We start from the raw sequence: 21,078 nt of genomic DNA, 5'->3' as shown, positions 1-21,078 counted from the left end.
TATCTTACTTTATTCTCTCATCTTCTTTCTTATTTTATTATTCTCTTCACTTTACATATTATTTACTCCATCCGTCCTCAAAAAATAGATAAACTTATAAAAGACACTAATTTTAATTGCAGTTGATAAATAAGGGACATAGACAAAATTAAAAGAGAGTGAGAGAAAAAAGATAGTGAGAATAGTGTCAGTGGATTGTGATCCACATTATTAGAAGTTTGTAATTGGTTAAATATTTTCTATATTTAAATTAGGTTTAATTTTGAGGGATGACACAAATAAATAAAACTAGTCTATCTTATAAGAAATGGAATGAGTATTTTTTTAATTTTTGCGCTGAAAATAAATATCTCTATTGACATTAAACGGAGTACTTTTTCACATTTTCTATCCCATTGTGTCATTTCCAGCCTCAATGGCACAATTAACATTAACTTTACATGACATGTTTGAAACACCAAATGAAAAGTAGTAGGAGTACTATACAACGAAAAAAAAACTAATTTTAATTTGTATAATTATTTATATTAAAATTCAATTATTTGTATTTTTTTTTATCGAAATTCAAGATTGTATTAGTTGATAGTATATAATTATTGATTAGATATTTTAAAAATTATACTTCATTTGTTCTCTAAAAAATAAGCTTATTTCTTTTTTATATGTTCCCTAAATAGAAATTTTCTATTTAAGAAATTTGTTTCTCTCTGATGAGGTGAGAACCATTTTCACTAACACACTTTTCTTCCAATCTCTCTTACTTTTTCAATTTTGTATTAAAATCCGTGTCATTTCAAAAGTTTTTATTTTTAGGAGACAAAGAGAGTATTTAAAAGATTTTTTTCCTTTATTATTTGCTAACGATTGTATATATTATTACTATATATTCAAATTATTATTTTAATTAAATAATAACATGATATAGATTTAAAATTTTTTGTTGTATATTATTTTCATTTAATATTGTAAATATTAATTACTTATGAAGTATAACTCTTTATTTTAAGAGAGATAAATGAAATAAATAAGAAAGAACTAAAGAAAGAAAATAGAGACAAGATAAAGAAGATAATAGAAATCATAAATAAACTGAAAGAGAGGAGAGATATAACAGATGGTACTACTTATTTTCACAAAAAAAATTATAAGTTTTAGCAATTTGAGCCGTCCACCAAAATTAAACTAGTTATAAAAATGAAAAGTTTTAAACCAATACTAACTTTACGGCATCATTTTAAATATGGACTCCACAATCCATCATTACTATTTTCACTATATTTTTCCTCTACCTCTCTTTCTTTATCAATATTCATTAAAACACGTGTCATTTACAATTTTGTCTATTTTTATGGACGAATGTAGTACCGTATAATTTATAAAGTTCGGAAAAGAGAAAAACAACTTTAGAGGTCCTAAAATACCCTCCAATGCAAAAAAAAAATTAAAGAAATGACAAAAACAATTAAAAAAATACCTCAAATGAATTAAAATATTGTTCAAATACAATATTTGTAGTTCACTTTTTTAGCACAACCTTTTACTTTTGTGCATTAAACGTTGGCGTGGTTACTTAAGGTCATTTTACTTGTATCCTTTTGATTTGTGTACATATATGATATATAATGGTGTCATATATTGGAGGGCATTATTTCCATGTACATGATTTTTAACTTAATATTTTAGAAATTCGGAATTATTTGCAATCTATTTATTTGTTGTTGCTATTATTCCCAATAGAAAATATAAAATAATTAAGATTTCATGATTAAGCTGTGGTCGTGTATGTGAAACAAATCCCTACACTACATTTCAATCCATATTCATATTTTTACTTTCTCTATTCTATGACATTGACATTAATTATTGTTTTCCCTCCATATTCCGCACATATTTATCGATTTTATGCCACTAGGATCCTTTATTTTTTCCACTTATTATTAAATATTAGTAATTGTTACTCTTTATGTTTTGTCTTTAAATTGACTAGTTTTGTCCCCGCTAAAGAAAAAACAACTACAAATATGATGTGCTGATAATGCCTTTAGCCATATATAATAATTGTGGAATTGAATTTTTAGTGAGAATTTTGGTTATTTTAGATATATTGGAGCGAAAATAAAATTCAATAATTTGAATTAATAAGAGAATTAGTAATATTTTTTTTTACTATGTTGCTATAGTAATTCAAATCCCAACTTATTAATTGGATGAGAAGTACCGGATTACAATTATTATGAATATGATTAGATAGTAGTATCATTAACTAATTAGAATCCTTATCTCATGCTAAATACATTTAATTCGAGGAAAATTTAAGTAAGAAAAAATAATTAATCGATATGAAATACGCGAGGTTGGACCCAACTTGAACGCCTAATTCATCAGGGGTAATTTAGGTAGTTCAGATAGCGTCATCGCCTATCCCTCGCAGGACTTCCTTGATTTCGACTCTATAAAAAAACAGCTCCATTCCAGTCGTCTTTGTAACAATTACTCTCATCTCAAAACCCAGATCTCGCGAGGCTACAGATTTAGTACAACAAAAAGGAAAAGGAAAATTATGGATGCTTTGGATTCAGTTTTCGATCCGCTGAGAGATTTCTCCAAGGACAGCATCCGCCTCGTCAAGCGTTGCCACAAGCCCGATCGCAAAGGTACAACTTTTCCAATAACAGAGTGAAGCCGATTGATGTTTGTTACCCTCAATTTTTATTATTTACAGTTGATTTTATTTGTGTTTGTATAGAATTCACCAAGGTCGCGACTCGAACGGCCATCGGCTTCGTCGTGATGGGTTTCGTCGGATTTTTCGTCAAGTTGATTTTCATTCCCATCAACAACATTATCGTCGGCGCAGCCTAATTGTGAGGGTTCTAATTTTACTTTCCTTTTCGGAAAATTTGATCTGAAATATGTTTAGATTTTCGACTTGATGAGTCCAATGATTGTAATTGCGAATGTCTGTTTGTGGCTTATTTCAATGTGGATTTTTTTTCTGCGTTTTCTTGTGATGGATCTATTAATAAAACCAAATTAATCGCCTTAGCTTTGTGATACCTTTTCAATTTGCTGGTGCATGTGCATTTTGCTATACTTAGGCATTCTGATTAAAAACAATGACTAATTCAAAATTCTATGATAATAATGTGGGGTGAGATTTCATTTTGCTGGTGCATGTGCATTTTGCTATGCTTAGGCATTATGTCACTGAGTTGATTTTGTTTATAACTGGTTTGGTTTGGTTTGGTTTGGTTTGGTATACTATCTTCATGTGGGATCCAGTCATTCCAGTTTTACCTCTTTCAGTGTTGAATTAAAGGGGCATATACTATTGATTGTTACTTGGTCTTAATTGGATAACACTATCTTCAGTGCATAACTTGGCCTTGATGAACTAACTTGTCACGAAGTTGTAAAATTAAAAATTAAAAGTCCTGAGGGTCCAAGCATATGCGTGTTTATGTTTTTATGCCTCATTTGCTGGTTTTATAAAAGTAGAAGCACTGACTTAGCAAGTTAGGCAGTGTGTGTGACTGAAATCTCATGGATTAGATGTGAATGCAACTTAGTATAACACTTGCTTGGCTCATAAAGCTTCAAAGGTTTGCTTGCTTTCCAAATCGTGGATTGTTTTAAGCAATGTGAGCGTTTTGTTATGTGTGTTTATGATGGGAGGGGACTGACTGTAACTCTGTTTTTTTCGTTTTTAATGGCAGACTTCCAGTTGCTACAAGAACATTGCAACATCCCAAGCATGGCAGTTCATTACTTAGACTCATTTGGCAAATTTTGTAGCACTTTTCTGTCTAGTTGCTGACAGTTATGTTACATTTACTTGGTCCCATATGAACAACCTTAAGTTTTATTCTAGGCTACACTGTCTATGATATTCTGTTCCATCCAGCTTAACCCTTTATTGAATGCAGATTTAAGTTAACCGTTAACTTTTGATCTATGCTTTGGCAGTAATGAAAGTTTATATAGGTGATGTTATTAGATAGTGGAGTATTTCTAAGATGAGGAAAGTGTACATAATACTCGTATTCATGTCCCGGCGTAAAAATTGCATACCTTTTAGGTGAAGCTAAAATTGCAGTACTTAGATCGATTTTTTTTTCTAAAAAGAAAAGGCTCAAACCATTAAAGAGTGGTGAACAAAAACCAAGTCCAAAAGGAACATTCGGACGATTAAAAAACCACCAACCATAAACAACAATCACAAAAAAAGACGATGATTTTGCCGAATCATTTGGTCATATTGATAAGACGATGATTATATGTAATATATTTATCGTTGCGATGATTTTAGTTAAAAATATGAACGTCTTATGTACACATGACATAAATATACAAATCACTCACAAATGACATGGTTCCAGTTTTATTGCAAATTATATCCAACTCGTAGACATAAAACTAAAACGATGAGACTTTCCCAACAATGAATTTCAAAACTTATTATTGGAATCTAAATTTCAATTTCACCTAAATTCCAGTTTCAAACTTGTATATAAAATTAAGAATTTAAATACTCCTAAGAAATTCAAATTAAGTCTGAATCAAAGGCTGAGTTATAAAAAAAGTCAACAAAGTTGAGACTTAATTATCAATTAAATCTTATTAAAAGCATTAAAGCAAAGATGAACAACTTGAATGTAAGTACTTAGGTCGTGATATTGATCACACAATATAAGTACATAGATGGTAGATCACACGATATTAGAAGCAAGCCATTGTTTTTTGTTCTCTCAACATAGTACACCACAAAATTATGACTTGACATTAAAAAAGCATGTTATGTTTCTCAAAAATTCAACTATAAGACAACCAATAAAATATTGGTATAACTCAGCATCTGCCAATCACTAGAGGTCCCAATAATGACCTGTTTGGTAAACAACTATAAACCAAGAGCATCAATTTAGCTCAACCTCCAAAGAACAACCACAATCCACAAACTAGCCTCCCCTTCCCTCCACACTGTGGCTTATTTAAGCACCCCAACAAGTCCAACCCTAACAACAATGGCTACCAAGACATCACAAGAGGAGCAACGAGCAGGAGCGGAGATCATCCACGGTGCAGAAGAGTGCTTCAACCACTCCCTAACACTCTTGCACGACCTCGGGTTCCCCCGGGGCGTGCTGCCCCTCAAGGACCTCGAGGAGTGTGGCCTAGTCCGTGAAACGGGGTACGTGTGGATGAAGCAGAAGGCGCCCTACGAGCATTATTTTGTGGGGTCGAACACCCTCGTGAGGTACGACCGAGAAGTGACTGCCTACATAGAGAAGGGGAAGATGAAGAAGATGAGTGGAGTGAAGAGCAAGCAGTTTCTTCTCTGGGTGCCTATTGTTGAGATGAGCATGGAGGAGGCTGCAACTCGTAACATCTATTTCAAGACTCCTATGGGAATTGGGAGATCTTTTCCTATCACAGCCTTCATGGATGAAGATGAGAAGAGCAAGTATTTGGAGCAAGTCAAGGCTTAGAAGGGCGCAATTTTCATGATTCCTAGATTATTATAATCGTGATCAACTATTTTATTTTCTACTTAAGAAAGGTTTTATGCTACTTTGTATTTGACTTTTGCCTTACACTTATTATTTCGATTTCGATGTTGTGTTTGTTAATTGCTAATCAGATGTGCTATTTCAAAAATGTCATAAATTCTGAAAGATTTCTTGCCACAATAAGAATATTTATAAGTTATTTACCAATAAGTTAGTTTATCAATTTACATTTTGTTGGACAATTTAGATGAATTAAGTTGAAATTATATCAGTTTTGCTTTTGTATTTTTTGTTGAAATCGCTAATTCACAATTCCTATAAATCGAATTTGACAAATGAAACGATTTAGTATTACTACGATTTACTACTATTTGTATTTGGTCGTTCACACATCATAGTAATACGTAACGATAAAGGGTGCAGATACCGAATACTGATATATTGAAGGGGTCAAATAGAAATAACCCGATTTTCAGTTTAAAAACCCTAGAAACCTCAGCTGCAAGCGTCTCCTTCATTGCCGAATCCTCTCACCGTCTCACGCCGCCCAGCTTCCGTAAGTCTACTCTCTCTCGAATCTCATGAATATGCACTCGGATATGGTTTTTCTGGTTTCACTCAGGGTTTGTATTTTATTTAATGCAGGTCAATCCCAAATCCGTATCGTCATCAAGCAATGGCCGTCAGTTTCTCCGACCTTAGTTCCGCCGCTGGCCTGAAGAAGCTCGACGAGTACCTTCTTACTCGCAGTTACATTTCCGGGTTAGTTTTGCTCAAGCTCAAGCCTTTCAATTTGAGATTATTAGCGATCTATTGATTGCATATACTACGCTGTTTTTTTTACTCTGAGCATTCTAATACTGTGATCTGGCTATAAGATTCGGTCTGAAACTTGATTGCTATGTTCTTGTTGATTTAGTATGTAAGCATCAGTTTATTTTTTTGAACTTCGAGCATTCTAACACAGTGATCTGGTTCTAAGATTCGATCTGAAACTTGATGGCTATTCATTGTGGGTTTCTAAAACAACAATTATTGGCTTGGGTTATGTATATTGATTTCTAGTCCCAATAGTCTCTCAGCTACAGATGTGTTGCAAGCTGAGATTCAGTTGAAAAATGCATGTTGATGTTGTTGTTTTGATCTGTTTCAGGTACCAAGCTTCAAAAGATGATTTGACTGTTTATGTTGCTATCGCCAAGCCTCCATCATCAGACTATGTCAATGTGTCACGGTGGTTCAAACACATCGATGCACTGTTGAGGATTTCGTATGTCCTTTTTCTTAGATTACCGGATTTCACAAATTTGCATTGTTAGATTGTAATTTATATGTTTGTGATGTAGTGGCGTTGCTGGTGAGGGAGCTGGCGTAATTGTTGAGGGATCAGCTCCGGCTAGTGATGTTATTGCAACTCCTCCTGCAACTGACAATAAGGCAAGATATAGTAGATCAGATTTCTGATTTATACTATTTCATGTACAATTATAATGATGAAGATTTTCTTAAATTTGACCTTCTTTAGAAGATTAGCTCATATACTTTTAGTTACTGAATGATAGTAGTGTCATTGAGTGATATATGTGAAATACTATATCTATTATAAAGCTGGTTTACAATGTGGATTTGCTTATCTTGAATTTGGTGTAATGTGTGTATTCAGGCGGTTGCTGCTGATGACGATGACGACGATGATGATGTGGATTTGTTTGGTGAGGAGACTGAAGAAGAGAAGAAGGCTTCTGAAGAGCGCGCTGCTGCTGCAAAGGCTGCTGGAAAGAAGAAAGTTGGTTAGTTCATTGTTTCCACTTCCCAAGGAATTTGATTCTTTTTTCATTTATCATGAATAAAACCTTATTAATCTTTGTTGGTTGTTATTCCTCAGTTGGGAAGTCATCGGTTGTGTTGGATGTTAAGCCATGGGACGATGAGACTGACATGAAAGTCCTCGAAGAGGAAGTTAGAAAAGTGCAGCAGGAGGGTCTCCTTTGGGGAGCATGTAAGCTCTTTAACTTGGTACTCCATAAATAACTGGTCATAATATATGCTTGATAAGACAACATTTTGGAAATTATTTATTTATGTACTTTGTGATTTATATCTAAGATTGTTCCTGTAGTGTATCACATCACATATTCCAAATTGATTATTGATATAATTTTTTATTTACAGCCAAGCTTGTCCCTGTTGGATATGGAATCAAGAAGCTACAAATTATGATAACCATTGTGGATGATTTGGTATCCGTTGACAGCCTCATTGAGGATTATCTTACCGCAGAGCCAATTAATGAATACGTCCAGAGTGTTGACATTGTGGCCTTCAACAAAATTTGTAAGTATTTTCTATTCTGATAAAGTGCATCCTTTTCCCTGTGAATATTATCTTACCCATATTAAGTTTCATGTTTAGATACACCATTTATGTTAAATAGCGATGTGTGCTAATAAGAGCATCCTAATAGAGGTAATTGAAGCATGGCAACCAATCTTGTGAATAACTATTCAACGTTGCAAGTCCTTGCTTCTTGTCGTCCTATTCTCTACTGTGCAGTTGTGAGATTGAATATTTGTACAATATCTAAGTGGTAACATTTTCTTTTGCAGAATTTGCATGGTTCATGATCGATCATATAGGTACGGAGAATCATCACGAGCAATGAAGCCTACGTAGTATTTGTTTCCTTTTGAATGACTCTGGGACGTATGGAATCCTAAATTGCTATTGTTCAAGATTTTCAAGTTTGCTTGGGCTTACAATTTTATGGTTCAAATTTTGCATATTTAATAGTGCTTTGTCGAATTCGTTTAATACTAGTATTAAATTAAAGGCTTAAATAGACGTTCATGTTTTCTGTTTTCCAAATCTATTTTCCCAACAAAATCACGTAATTTTTTTGTATCACCCTTGGCCTATTTATATCATTAATGGCGTGGCGTTCTTTTTCAAGTTTCAAATATCGGCTTTTTTAAAAAAAAAATCACCTAGTTTTAAACACGTATTTGTATTATCTCCCCTGGAAGTCCTGGAAGTCCTCAGACAGAAACTTGTCCCAATTGCATTTCTTTACGCTATGTTGAGTTGGTACGGCGCGTTTGTCCGTGAGATTTAAAAAATAGAATGTTATAGAAGTATGAAATTTCTTTTTTTTTTGTTTATCTTATCTTCATACAAAATAGTAGTACTCCAGTATTGTATTTTAGTGATCCTTGGCTATTGATGTCACCGCATTAGCAATGCTGACCTATCTCTAGAGTCCATCTCAGAGTCTCTCCAATTTTTCCTGCCACGTCAGCAGGCTCATCTCATAGCCTATCTCCCTGCAATGATAGTTCATTCCAGAGCCTATCTCAGAGCCAATCTCATTTGCATATCATAATTATTTTTATATATTTCACTTGTAATTGTTGGTGTAAATTAAAGACAACATAATATAAGACAAAAAATAAATTCATTAAAAATAAAATAAAACATCATACATTAAAAAAATAAGATAAAGATAGAAAACATAATACTCTCTCCGTCCCACTTTAGGAGTCTCAGTTGAGTTCGACACGAGTTTTAAGAAATGTAAAGGAAAATTGGTGAAAAAATAGTGGAATATGGGTCCTACTTTTTTATATTAGTTTTATAATAAAATGTGAGTAGGAAAAAGTTAGTGGAATGTGGGGCCTAATACCATTTATGGAATATTCCAACCGAGACTCCTAAAGTGGGATACCCAAAAATGGTAAATCGGGACTTCTAAAGTGGGACGGGGGAGTAAAAAACAATGGAAGCACAACTTCAGAAGCACTCGGGTTCTGGCTCGTCCTCCCCGACACGGCCATTAACCCTATGAATATGGGGCAATCCTTCAGTTGCAGATATAATTCCCAATTCGTGAAATTTAGCACACTCATACACCAGGCGTTTCCAATGCTTGCGTAGATTGACGGGCTGGTGTGTCGGGGCCCCTGCGGACTTTACTTGTTTGTATCTTTTCGTGATACGATCCCAGAAACCGCCCTCGCACTTGTTGGCTAAAATCGGGTCCTCAAAGATCCGTGTCCAACAATGAGCAAGAGCAATCGACTCCTCTATGGAGTAGGTACTTATCGTCCGCCCAGCTTCAGACGCCTCCCCGACTGTCTCCTTCTTCTTCGGCTTCATGTCGGGCATCTTGTTGTTGAAGTTCATATCACCGTGGAGAGAAATAATAAAATTGAAATTGAGATTGAAAATGGATGAATGTGAATTGATAGAGAATGAGGTATATATAATAGATTAAAAATATAATTAATTTTTTTTAAAAAATTGAATATCAGCTCCATCATCGGCCCGAGCCCCCGCAATGGAGGCCCATCGCAGGTCGATGCGGAGCCGATATGCCATCGGCTGGGGCGATCAATCAGCGCAGGGGCGGAGGCGTTGGGGGTGGAGATGGGCTCCCTCCCCACAATGGTGACCTATCCGAGCCGATAGGAGGTGGGGGGGGGGGGGGGCGATCTTATTTATAAAATGAGTGGAGTATGTTTTTCTTTTCCTTACTATTATTCCAAATATAATTGGTACGGAGTATTATTTTTTTCCCTTTTTAACTTGTCTATTTTATCTCAAGAATTATAATCTCATCAACTAGCAATAGCAATATGACCGAGAAAGTGAGTGTTTTTTAGCGTTAGTGTTTTATTGAATGACGTTATTTTGCCTCTGCATATGTTTTCGAGTGACACACAACCTCGATGCCACCCAAATTAGAAAAGATTTGGATGATTGTGAAATTTGGACACCTTTTATAGCTCAATTTTTCAAAAAATGTGTGAACAACAAGAATTTTGTAGATTTATTTAGCAAAGTGCTCAAGCGTATTAATTATGCCACATCAGATGATATAACATAAACATAATGTCACTTTTCCAGTTTTTAAATTATGTTGAGCAAGTTATACATGAATACAATATCAATACAAATATTCATTGGAATTCATTACCATTGAAAGATAAAATGAAATAGTTATTAATTGGTTAATTTAATCCATTTTTTTAGTTACTACTCTATTTGTGAATTATCCCTAAAATAAAACCGTATGCATCTTGCATCTCGTATACTACTTTACAACAATAAATTTGGGTTTTCCTGACATTGAAGTTTAAATTACATCTAGATCTAGTACTAGTATATGGTACATACAGAGCAGGGGCGCGAGAGATATGCCTAAGAGCATCCACATTGGTGCGGATGTCCCGGCTGACATCCCTGCGGACATCCCAAAAACACCTCCTGCCACGTCATAAGGACTTCCCATTGCACTGCACTGCACAGTGGTAGACATCCCCAAGGACATCTCGACGGACTTTACACAATAATAAAAATTCACAAATTAAACAATTTACAGAATTAAAATTTCGTCACGATTACGGAATAAAAATTTCATTAAATAAAAAAAAGAAATGTACATTTCAACAAAAAAAAAACGTAGAGAGAGATACTCGTTAATACAAGTGGTGCGAATGAAATGAAGTTCAACGAGCCGTATTTATAGAATTTTCGAAAAAAATATAAAATAATCGGGAGTCCGCGCGGACGTTAGTGTGGTCAATGCAATGGCGGACGTCCGCAAGACGTCGCGACGGACGTCCCGGGAACGCCGCGGACGTCCGTATCCGCGTCACCGCTGCGCAATGGCGGACGTCCCGCACGGAACTTCCGACCGGACGTCCGCCAGGACGGTCGCCATTGTGGATGCTCTAAGCGAACGACGCATACGTATTCGAGCGAGGATGCTTTGCCGGAGGGCCCCGACTCCGATCTCTTCTCTTCGTTTACTACTGCAAGCCTTGCGGCTCCCATGTCCTCATCACCGGTACTTTACCCCCCTCCTTTATCTCCTACATTGTCCTACCCTTTTTTTCCAAAGTCACATGTTTTTTTGTTTCACATAGCAGAAAAAATAAAAATATTCATGCATCTGCACTTAAGTTCCTATCTTTGAGGATTCAGGCCTAACCTGCCAGTCTGTGCTATCTTCAATCTCTGTACATTTGTATTTTGTTACATGCAAGTGCTGGAGTAATTTAAACGCTTGGCCTTAGACTGCCTTGCTGTTTCATATTTGAGATTCTGATATTTCAGTTTTCTTTTTAATGTTTTTTTTTAGTTTTCTTCTTAATGTTATATAACTAACATTTCCTCTTCCTGCTTAATGTGAAATGTGCTTAAAGTTTGTATCTGTACACTGAAGCATATTTTTAGATACACAGTTGCAGAAAATGTCCAAAAGAATAACAGACAATGCATATGTTTTGGACAGGAAGAAACATCTTGCAAGGCTGAATACTAGCGAAGCAGGAAAGATCCTCTTAAAGCGGTAATTTTATAGTTTCATATACTATAATGTATTGTATACCTTTATCGGTAATGATTGCCTAATCATTTCTCTGTTAGCAATTGAAGATAATCTAGATAGTTAATCATTTTTTCAGCTTTGGTATTTAGTAACATATTGATCTTATTTATGATGGTGCCTTCTTAATCCAGTGGTGAAGGGAAAGTGGAGAGGCAGTATCGAATGCATTGTGTGGGTTGTGAGCTTTTTGTTTGCTATCGTGCAGAAGAAGACCTGGAGTCTGCCTCATACATATATGTAGTTGATTAATTGAATTCTTAAATTCATCATTTTTGTTAAAACCAATACTTTAGCCAGATATGCAAGAAGGATCTCAGATTTTCTGAATTGCTGTTCTGTGACAATTCTTAATCTTTTTTTTCCCTTCCAATTCTCATTCTTTTTTGTCCCGGTGCACACATTTATATTTTTTCCTGCTAATCCTTGTAGTTCACTCTTTCATCAGATAATTGTTTTGGTAGGTTATTATTTGATCTTTACTCTATGGTGTAGGGGGTCTTGTGCAAGTAGCCATAGAAGTGGAAGACCGCGCACAACGTTCTGGAATCACGAGTAAGGCGATGATCCATTTCCTAGTAATGCAGTTGACATTTAGCCTAGAATTCTTAAGAAATTTTTTGGTTTCGAAATTTTCCATGGTACAGAAGTATAAATTTAGAGCTACGTTTTTCAAAATTACGATTGTCGAAATTTGTCTTTTAAATGACTTTTGACACTAATGGTTAGATGAAGTTTGCATATGAAATACTATGATTCTGGTATTACTTATTTAAACGTGGATGGGTGTAAAAAGTAATCTGTCACCGAAAGAGATGCCATGTTTACATCAATGATGCACTTCTATTGCTAATGATTGTCCATCATTCTGGTTCTTGTATGCCTGGTTGGACTGCAAGGGTCAGTTGCAGCCCAAATAAATTTGTCATATGTAAGTAATCTGAAATGAAAAGAGAGCTACATTCATCATGATGTTTGAACTCTTAACTTGGTAAATAGCTGTTAGACACCTTAACGATATTCTGCAACTTACTATCTATGCAAGTAGTTTTTTCCGAAATTGACTTATGATTCTGTTAGGAATACTTTTGTGATATCATTTTGGAAAATAATCATATTATGCCAAATCTACTAGCTAAGTTTTGTGTGCTATATATGTACTGTTAATAGTGAACCCCAATCAATACCTTGTAGTAATTCTCAAGGATCAACTTCCTGTAAAGGTACCCAACTGGGTCTTGTAATGTGCAAAAACAGGACTTTTACTATTCCCTGATGGCTGTCTGATAGTAAATGTACATGTTTCAAATATGTGGGGAACTATAGAACATAATGCATTCTATGCTTCCAAGGGTTTTGCATCTTTAACAGTGGTCTTGTGTCAATAAATATCAATTCTTTGGCGGAATTAGTTGTCTAGGATGATCCAATAATGCAAGAAATGCTTCTGCTTCAGTTTAGTAAAGGTAGAACTAGCTTAAGTATAATCCCCAAGTAAAAGAAATAGATGGATAAAGAAGAGAGTGGAGCTACGAATATTGATGCTCTCTGCTTTAAGTTTGAACTCTGCCTGCCTTGTGCATTTTTCTGGACAATGACTGTACAATTTCTGAACCAGGTGGAAGATTTGACAGCCAGGCAGCTCTACGAGAAGCTTCTCGAAGCTGCACAACCATGATACTTCTCGATGACTTGCAAAACGTACTGACTCAATAACTTCGCGACTTCAACCTCTAAATACTTGTTGCAGGTTTTAGTACAGTTCTAACTGTTGATGTTTCCTCTCTTTTTTTTCCCTCACTGTAAGAGCGTCCACTATAACGTGGAAGCGGCTACAGCCGCGAGCGGGGCGACTTATAGTGGGAAGGGTGGACGCGGCGGGTGAGGGGAGGGACGGCGGACGCGGAATCGCCGCGTGCGGGGCGAGGACGCGGCGAGGGGGCTATAGCCGCGCCTATAGGCGCGGCGCCTATAGTGGCACGAAGATGAAGCCGCGGCGCTTGCATGCGATTTTTTTTTTTTTTTTTACATTTCAATTCACCTATAAATACACCCCACTCCATTCATTATTTTCACACCATTCAAACACAACATCTATACAAATTTCTATCACTACAATTTGTGGAGAGACAACTGGAATGCTCTGATTCAACAGGTGAAACACCAGGCCGCCCAGGAGGTAGCGGCCCGTTTGGCGGAGGAGGCGGAGGATTTGGAGGATCCGATCCCTCGCACCATTACTCATCGGCGGACAATCCCACGAGACCACGTCGGTGCTCACCAACGTTTAATGGATGATTACTTCGTGGATAACCCCCGTTATCCACCCGAGATATTCCGCCGGAGATTCAGGATATCGCAGCGGCTGTTCAACTATATAGCGACGAATTTGGCGGAGCGTTACCGGTGCTTCACCCTCCGGCGTGATGCGTCTGGCCGGATCGGGCTGTCCACACAACAGAAGTGCACCGCTGCAATCCGACAGCTTGCCTACGCTGGACCAGCGGACATGTTCGATGAATACCTACAGATGGGTGAGACGACTAGCCTCACGGTGCTTAGGCAGTTCTGTAAGGGGATTCGGGAAATTTTTGGTGGGGAGTTTCTACGGAAGCCCAACCCGGATGAGTGTCAGCGCCTACTTGATATGCACGGGTCGGTGCACGGCTTCCCCGGAATGTTAGGAAGCATCGATTGCATGCATTGGGAGCGGAGGAACTGCCCCGTGGCATGGAAAGACCAGTTCACTACTGGATTCAAAAGCAAACATCCAACGATGATACTGGAAGCCGTGGCGGACTACCGTCTGAAGATCTGGCATGCGTATTTCGGCGTGGCAGGTTCGAACAACGACATCAATGTTCTTCAGTCGTCGCCTCTCTTCAACGAGGAGTGCCGGGGGGAGGGGCCAGAAATCAGCTTCGTAGCCAACGGTAAGCAGTACAGTAGAGGCTACTATTTGGCAGATGGAATATATCCGCGGTGGCCCGTATTCGTGAAGACTGTCCGCCAACCGGTAGGACCGAAGAAACAATATTTTGCGCGCAAACAAGAGAGTGCTAGGAAGGACGTTGAGCGGGCTTTTGGTGTCCTCCAATCGCGGTGGGCTATTATACGGTGTCCGGCACGAGTTTGGCACGAAGATGATGTCGCGAATATTATGTTAGCCTGTATCATATTGCATAATATGATAATAGAAGATGAAGGATTTGCGGCAGAGCGATGGGCGCCGGAAGAGGGTGCAAGTACAAGTCACGGTGTCGCCTCCGCGCCGATCCAGATGGGCGTACCACGGAGCAATGAATATTTTATCCAACGCTTCGCTGATATACGCAGGACCACATCACATAACACACTGCAGGCCGATTTGATTGAAGAAGTGTGGGCACGTAGGGGAGGTAGTGGCGTTGTGTAAACTTGGTAGTGATTTGTACTAGATTCAATGTAGTGTGTGATTTTAATTTTAATTTAGTGTGTAATTCTAATTTTAATTTTAATTTGTATTTTATTTTTATTTTTATTTTTAATTCGTATAGTCGGCTTCTTCTAATCCACTAAGAGCCCGATAAATTTGTTCTTAATTACTTGAAATATTATAAAATGAAAGTTGATTATAAAATTTGGGGCTATTGGAGGTGTCCACTATAGTGGCGGACACAAAATTTTGGGGCTATGGACAATAAAATTGGGGCTATGGACAAAAACTGGGGCGGGGCTATTGGGCGTGTCGGCCTTATAGTGGACACCCTAAGAGGCTCTTGTGTGGGTAAATGCGTCCAATAATGTTTTTAGGAAATTAAATTATCTCTTTTACTCTTTTATTATTAAATTATGTATTTTTAATTTTTTAGGAAATTATTAAATTATATTTTTTTACGAATTTTATGTTTTAAATTTATTTTATTTAATGAAGTGTGCTTTTATTAATTGAATTTGGTTGAAAATAAAAATAAAAAATGAAATTGAATGTATAGTAATTTAAGGGAATTGAATGAATAATAATTTAAGGGATGGTTAAGACATAGAGGGTTGCAGATTCCGTCCCTTAATTAAGAGATTGAGTAAAAATGTACAGTGAGACCCATGAATAGTAATTTAATGGACGGTTAATGGACGGATAGATGACAGCGTTGCGGATGGCCTTAGGCATTACTCCCTCCGTCCCCTAATAGGAGTCGCTCTTTAACTGGGCACGAGTTTTAAGAAATGTAGAGAAAAATTGGTTGAAAAAGTTAGTGGAATGTGAGACCCACATTTTTATATGGGTTTTATAATAAAATGTGAGTGGAGTGAGTTAGTGGAATGTGGGGCCTACTACTATTTATGGTAAAAATGAAGAGTGACTCTTAATGGGGACTACCCAAAATGGAAATTAGCTATTCTTATTCGGGGACGGAGGGAGTACTAAATAATGCACTGAGCCTTAAAAGAGAGAGAGACATTTCAGTGAGGGAACGCGTCGTCGTCGTGTTCTTCACCGTTATTCAATTCCATTCTACTCACTGTAACATAAAACGGCAATTTCAGAACAGGGATATCTATCTGTTCCTCAATCTGCGCATCATCTCTATTGATTTCATTTTTTTCTTTCAAATCTACGGTTATCGAAACACAATTGCCCTAATGTTCCTATGTAGCCTTCCAACATTTTTTCTGCTGCACAATTCTCACTTTTAGTTTCTAATCTCATTGTCTTTACTAAAAATCCCTCGATTGCTCCTTCTAATTTCGTGATATAACCCTTAATTCACCCACACTTGACACAAATCTCAGAGGAAATAGCACACTCGGCGACCGGAGCTGCGCACATGCTGTAGATTCAGAAGGTTTAAGGTAAATATGCGTATACGAGTTGTAATCAATTGATAGGGTACATACATAATTTCCCTTTTTTTCATGTTCGCATGCCGTAATTGAACCCACGAACGCATCTACTTAAAGAAAGTGCAGATAAGGGTTTTCTTTTTTCTTCTTCTGAATTTGCTTTGTCATTGCTGGTTTCTTTTTTTGCAGCATTTGAGATCATCTGTGAAACATCTTGCGGTCACCTTCATGGTTTGTGATAAACTTATTGAAATTTAAATGATGGCGAAAATAAAAGAAAATTCTGTGTAATAGTGGTTTCATATAGCAAGATAAGAGATGGCTTGATATTTTTTGTAGTTGAAACTTTTTTAAGGTATTGTAGACACTCTTTTTTTGAGAGAGAGTGGCTGTGTTTAGATGTTTTTTGATGTTTGTCTTAGTTTTCGACAACTGATGCAAAACAGTACTCTCTTGGATTGATGTTGCTTTGTTTTTCCATGTTGTAGGCTTGAAAGTACAATGAACCAGCATAATCCAAACAGCAATAACAATCTTATTAGAGGAAATATAAGTTTTGCAAATGCAGGGGGGGTTCAAATGCAAGTGCAAAGGCCAATGCAAATATCCATGAACAATAACCAACAACAGGTACCCCATCAGCCTCATGTGCAACATGCGGGAATGCCCTATTTCGCAGGACATTTCCAACTATCTGAAGGTCAACCTCAGACATTTGTCCAAGCCCAGCCTGGGCAAGTTCAAGCTCCTACGCAAATCTTGGCCTCGCCCCAGGGAAATGCTAACATTAGCATCTCATCCCCTCCCGTGTCCACACCGGGTTCTGGTGCAGCTGGAACGGGCAAGCGTCTTCATAAGCCTCCTTCTCGGCCTTCTGGGGGATCCTCTGGCCAGGGCACTGCTTCTCCTATGAAAACTATGGAATTGGCCCCTGCTGTGCGTAGAGGGAAGCGGAAGCTTCCTGATAAAGTAATTCCAGAAAAAATTGCAGCTATAATTCCAGAATGTGCTCTTTACTGTCAATTGCTTGAATTTGAGGCTCGTGTGGATGCTGCACTTGCAAGAAAGAAGATTGACATCATGGAATCTTTGAAAAACCCTGTCCGGGTTCAAAAGGTTCTTAGGATATATGTCTTCAATACTTTTACTAACCAAACAGATGTAAGTACAGATAAGGAAAATTCTGAGCCACCTTCATGGTCCCTTAGGCTAATTGGACGAATTTTAGAGGATGGCAAGGATCCTATTGCGGAAGGACGGTTGGAGAAACCAAAGTGCTCATATCCAAAGTTATCATCTTTCTTCAAGAAAATCACGATATACTTGGATCAGAATCTATATCCTGAAAATCACGTGATCTTATGGGAGAGTTCTCGATCACCAGCGCTCCGTGAAGGTTTTGAGGTGAAGAGAAAAGGAAACAAGGAGTTCACAGCAATTATTAGATTGGAGATGAATCAGGAGCCTGAAAGATTTAAATTGTCTTCAGCATTGCAGGAAGTTCTTGGGATTGAGGTGGAGACACGTCCCAGAATAATGGCAGCACTTTGGCATTATGTAAAGATGAACAAGTTGCAAATTCCTGGTGAAGCTTCCTTCTTCACGTGTGATCCACTACTAAGGAAGGTTTTTGGTGAAGATAAATTGAAATTCTCCACGGTTCCTCAGAAGATTACTCCACACCTCACTCCACCTGGGCCCATACATTTGGAACATAGGGTGAAGCTTTCTGAGGATGGTCCATCTGGAAATACATGTTATGATGTACTGGTTGACGTTCCATTGTCACTAGAGGGTAAAAAGGATTTTTTGACTAGTTTAGAGCAAAACAAAACGATTGATTCCTGTGAAGAAGATCTTTCTTCTACTTTGAAGAAGATACAAGAGCATTGTCGCCGGCGTGCTTTCTTTCTTGGATTTAGTCAGTCGCCTGCAGAGTTCATTAATACCTTGATAACTTCTCAAGCCAGGGATTTAAAAGTTGCTTCTGCTGATGCTGGTCGTGATGTGGAGAAAGAGCGTCGGGCAGAATTCTATGATCAACCATGGTAAATTTTTCACCCTCTCATTTAATTCCAAATCTTGTGTCGCGAATCTTTTAATTTATCCTTTAATAAACACAAGGGTTATCATGTTCCCTGTAATCTGCAGTTAGAAGTCGCCATGCATATTTTATTAATGTACTTTTGCTTATGTTTTGTGATTGATTTTCAATTTTGTTCTTCTACACATCTGTGTGCTGTCTCTCTGAAAATGGACTTTTGTTTATGGTGAAGCAGATATTATTGTTACAGCAGTATCCATTTTTCATGATTTATTAGCTGTTTGTTCTATTGCCTGCTTATAAGAATAACCATTGCTGTAATGATTTTGGTCTTGGTGCATTCATCTAATGTCAGTGTTACTTTCTATCCTGTGTCTCGGTGTATGTTGCCTCTAATTGCGTATTCTATATACAATGCTGTCGTCTCGATTTCCTCAACACTATGATTGATGATGTAGGACTGAGGATGCTGTTATCCGGTACTTAAATCGCAAGCCTGCAGTTGGAAGTGAAGCAGCTGGAAACAAGTAGTAGGTGTAACGGTGAGCTTTTTGTGCAGCCGACACCATTTAACTCAGACATCATTGAGATTTTGCAACGATGGAACACAAAACTTGTGAGTTATCAGCATTTCATAGGTTTAGATTGTTGTGATTTTGTGTTTGTAGCATTACTATGCTAGGAAGGGCAGTTATGCACATATGCTCAATTAGGAAATTTGTATCCATCTGTGTAGGCCTCTCTCTTTTATTTCTCTCATGTTTTTAGTTACCATTCTAGACACACAATTGCTACTTATGCTGCAGTTCTGTTTCAGATTTAATTCTTTTGCTTCCAAGTTTATACTCTGACATGTTTCAAGAATCATGGAATTACTTAATACTCCCTCCGTCCCATAAAATTATGCACTATTTCCTTTTTAGGCTGTCTCACAAGAGTATGTTCTTTCTAATTTTAGAAAAAAAATTTCTCGCTAATTAGGTAGAACCGATTCTCCACTAATAATTCTTCAATCTAATTTTTGTTCTACATCTCTCTTACTTTGCAATTGTGCATTAAAAACCCCCTGCTCAATCAAGAATGCATAATACTCTTGTGGGACGGAGGGAGTAGCAAACAGTAGTGTGTGTGAGAATTTAATACTACGAATTTCGGAAATGACAGATTATCATATGAAACCAACTCGGAACACATGAGATTTACAAAATACGAGTAGCAAACAGTAGTGTGTGAGAGATAATAACACTAATCATTTTGAATATTTTTTATTTTATTGTTAGTACTAGTAATATTTAACTTGTTATTCTATCTTCCTCTCTAATACTTATCATAAAGGTCTATTTTTTATACAAACAAAAAGCGTAAAATGCAATATTTTATACGAAACTTATAAATTTATACAATTTGAATGAATGCACATCATAAATTTAGCTATAAATATAAAATTATTGTTATTTGATACCCATATAATCATAAAATAATAATAATAATTTAATTTGGCAACAAAAGGCAATTTAGTTAGCACGATATTTGGCAAGAAAAGAAGAAAACTATAATCAAGGGCTTTGACCTTTTTCTTCATGACACCTTAGGCCTGTCATCTATTTTACGAGGTATCTTGAGGGCAAGATTTTTCATGCCACTTTTTTATAGCTTATAAAGTGGGATGGAGTTTGGGAGAAGTTAAAACACAAAGCAATGGTTTCCTCTCAAGTTTGATGTTTTTATAGCTTTGCATCAGTCTAGTTTTTGTTTGCTGTTGTCGGACTTTTATTAAGTTGTGCAGTGCTTACCGGGATTAAGGTGAATCCATACATTAATTAAAAAGTCCATTTATCATATACTATGACAATACGCGCTAATATGAGAGTACTAATTTGTCTTACGTAATGAGGATTTTCGATTTACAATTGGTTTGTTGTATTTTTCATTGTAACTCCTATTTCATTTTTGTTATTCTCTCCTCAGTCGTACAAAGTACTGCATCTGCATGTATACGCCTCACATATTTCTAACAATAGCAAATTGTACTCAAGCCTCAACTAACGCAGGATTAGGTCTATCAAAATTGGATCTGGAATGAATCAACGAGTAGTCGCCAGGTTCTTGGACTACGAAATGGCTCTGTTGGCTCCAGGGACGGAGATAGCATTGGCCAAGCCACCGCTTCAGCGGGGGCTTGGCCGGCGCCGGACCCATTAATATCAATGAAAGTCTTAAATTTTTGTTGTGTTTTGATATTAGAGAAAGAACAAACTGCAAAGAAAAAAATGCACATGGGTGTAGCTTTTACCAGAGGGGAGGAAGAAGAAGAT

The 21,078-nt window shown here is 37.0% G+C and overlaps 3 protein-coding genes and 1 pseudogene across 4 annotated transcripts; all 4 read left to right on the top strand.

The window, feature by feature from the left end:
• Positions 1 to 4,843: 4,843 nt before the first annotated feature.
• LOC121747447 lies at positions 4,844 to 5,658 on the top strand. The gene has a single exon (XM_042141483.1). It carries the CDS (start codon positions 5,025 to 5,027, stop codon positions 5,487 to 5,489), a length of 465 nt encoding a protein of 154 aa, XP_041997417.1. The 5' UTR covers positions 4,844 to 5,024; the 3' UTR covers positions 5,490 to 5,658.
• Positions 5,659 to 5,928: 270 nt separating this feature from the next.
• LOC121746436 (elongation factor 1-delta-like) lies at positions 5,929 to 8,357 on the top strand. The gene is made up of 8 exons (XM_042140265.1): positions 5,929 to 6,066; positions 6,156 to 6,272; positions 6,664 to 6,780; positions 6,857 to 6,947; positions 7,174 to 7,300; positions 7,396 to 7,509; positions 7,683 to 7,844; positions 8,117 to 8,357. Coding segments are annotated over exons 2-8 (699 nt in total). The 5' UTR covers positions 5,929 to 6,066; positions 6,156 to 6,186; the 3' UTR covers positions 8,119 to 8,357.
• Positions 8,358 to 9,732: 1,375 nt separating this feature from the next.
• On the top strand, positions 9,733 to 12,147 carry LOC121749162 (annotated as a pseudogene).
• A 4,204-nt stretch (positions 12,148 to 16,351) lies between these two features.
• On the top strand, positions 16,352 to 19,586 carry LOC121746534 (SWI/SNF complex component SNF12 homolog). 2 transcript variants are annotated; one of them, XM_042140416.1, is made up of 4 exons: positions 16,352 to 16,728; positions 16,909 to 16,950; positions 17,208 to 18,767; positions 19,222 to 19,586. In XM_042140416.1, the coding sequence occupies exons 3-4, from the start codon at positions 17,221 to 17,223 to the stop codon at positions 19,292 to 19,294; spliced, it is 1,620 nt and encodes a 539-aa protein (XP_041996350.1). In that variant the 5' UTR covers positions 16,352 to 16,728; positions 16,909 to 16,950; positions 17,208 to 17,220; the 3' UTR covers positions 19,295 to 19,586. The 2 variants fall into 2 exon arrangements, with proteins under 2 accessions (XP_041996350.1, XP_041996349.1); XM_042140415.1 differs by lacking the exon at positions 16,909 to 16,950.
• Positions 19,587 to 21,078: the final 1,492 nt, after the last annotated feature.

This window comes from Salvia splendens, chromosome 9 (genome assembly GCF_004379255.2).
Source record: "Salvia splendens isolate huo1 chromosome 9, SspV2, whole genome shotgun sequence".
Taxonomy (NCBI): Eukaryota; Viridiplantae; Streptophyta; class Magnoliopsida; order Lamiales; family Lamiaceae; genus Salvia; species Salvia splendens.
This window is presented reverse-complemented; position numbering and strand designations above follow the sequence as displayed.

Coding starts and splice junctions, on each gene's coding strand:
- LOC121747447 (XM_042141483.1), top strand. CDS start 5,025: ATGGCTACCAAGACATCACAAGAGGAGCAACGAGCAGGAGCGGAGATC.
- LOC121746436 (XM_042140265.1), top strand. CDS start 6,187: ATGGCCGTCAGTTTCTCCGACCTTAGTTCCGCCGCTGGCCTGAAGAAG. Junction 6,781..6,856: donor GATGCACTGTTGAGGATTTC/GTATGTCCTTTT, acceptor TTTGTGATGTAG/TGGCGTTGCTGGTGAGGGAG. Junction 6,948..7,173: donor CTCCTGCAACTGACAATAAG/GCAAGATATAGT, acceptor GTGTGTATTCAG/GCGGTTGCTGCTGATGACGA.
- LOC121746534 (XM_042140415.1), top strand. CDS start 17,221: ATGAACCAGCATAATCCAAACAGCAATAACAATCTTATTAGAGGAAAT. Junction 18,768..19,221: donor GAATTCTATGATCAACCATG/GTAAATTTTTCA, acceptor TTGATGATGTAG/GACTGAGGATGCTGTTATCC.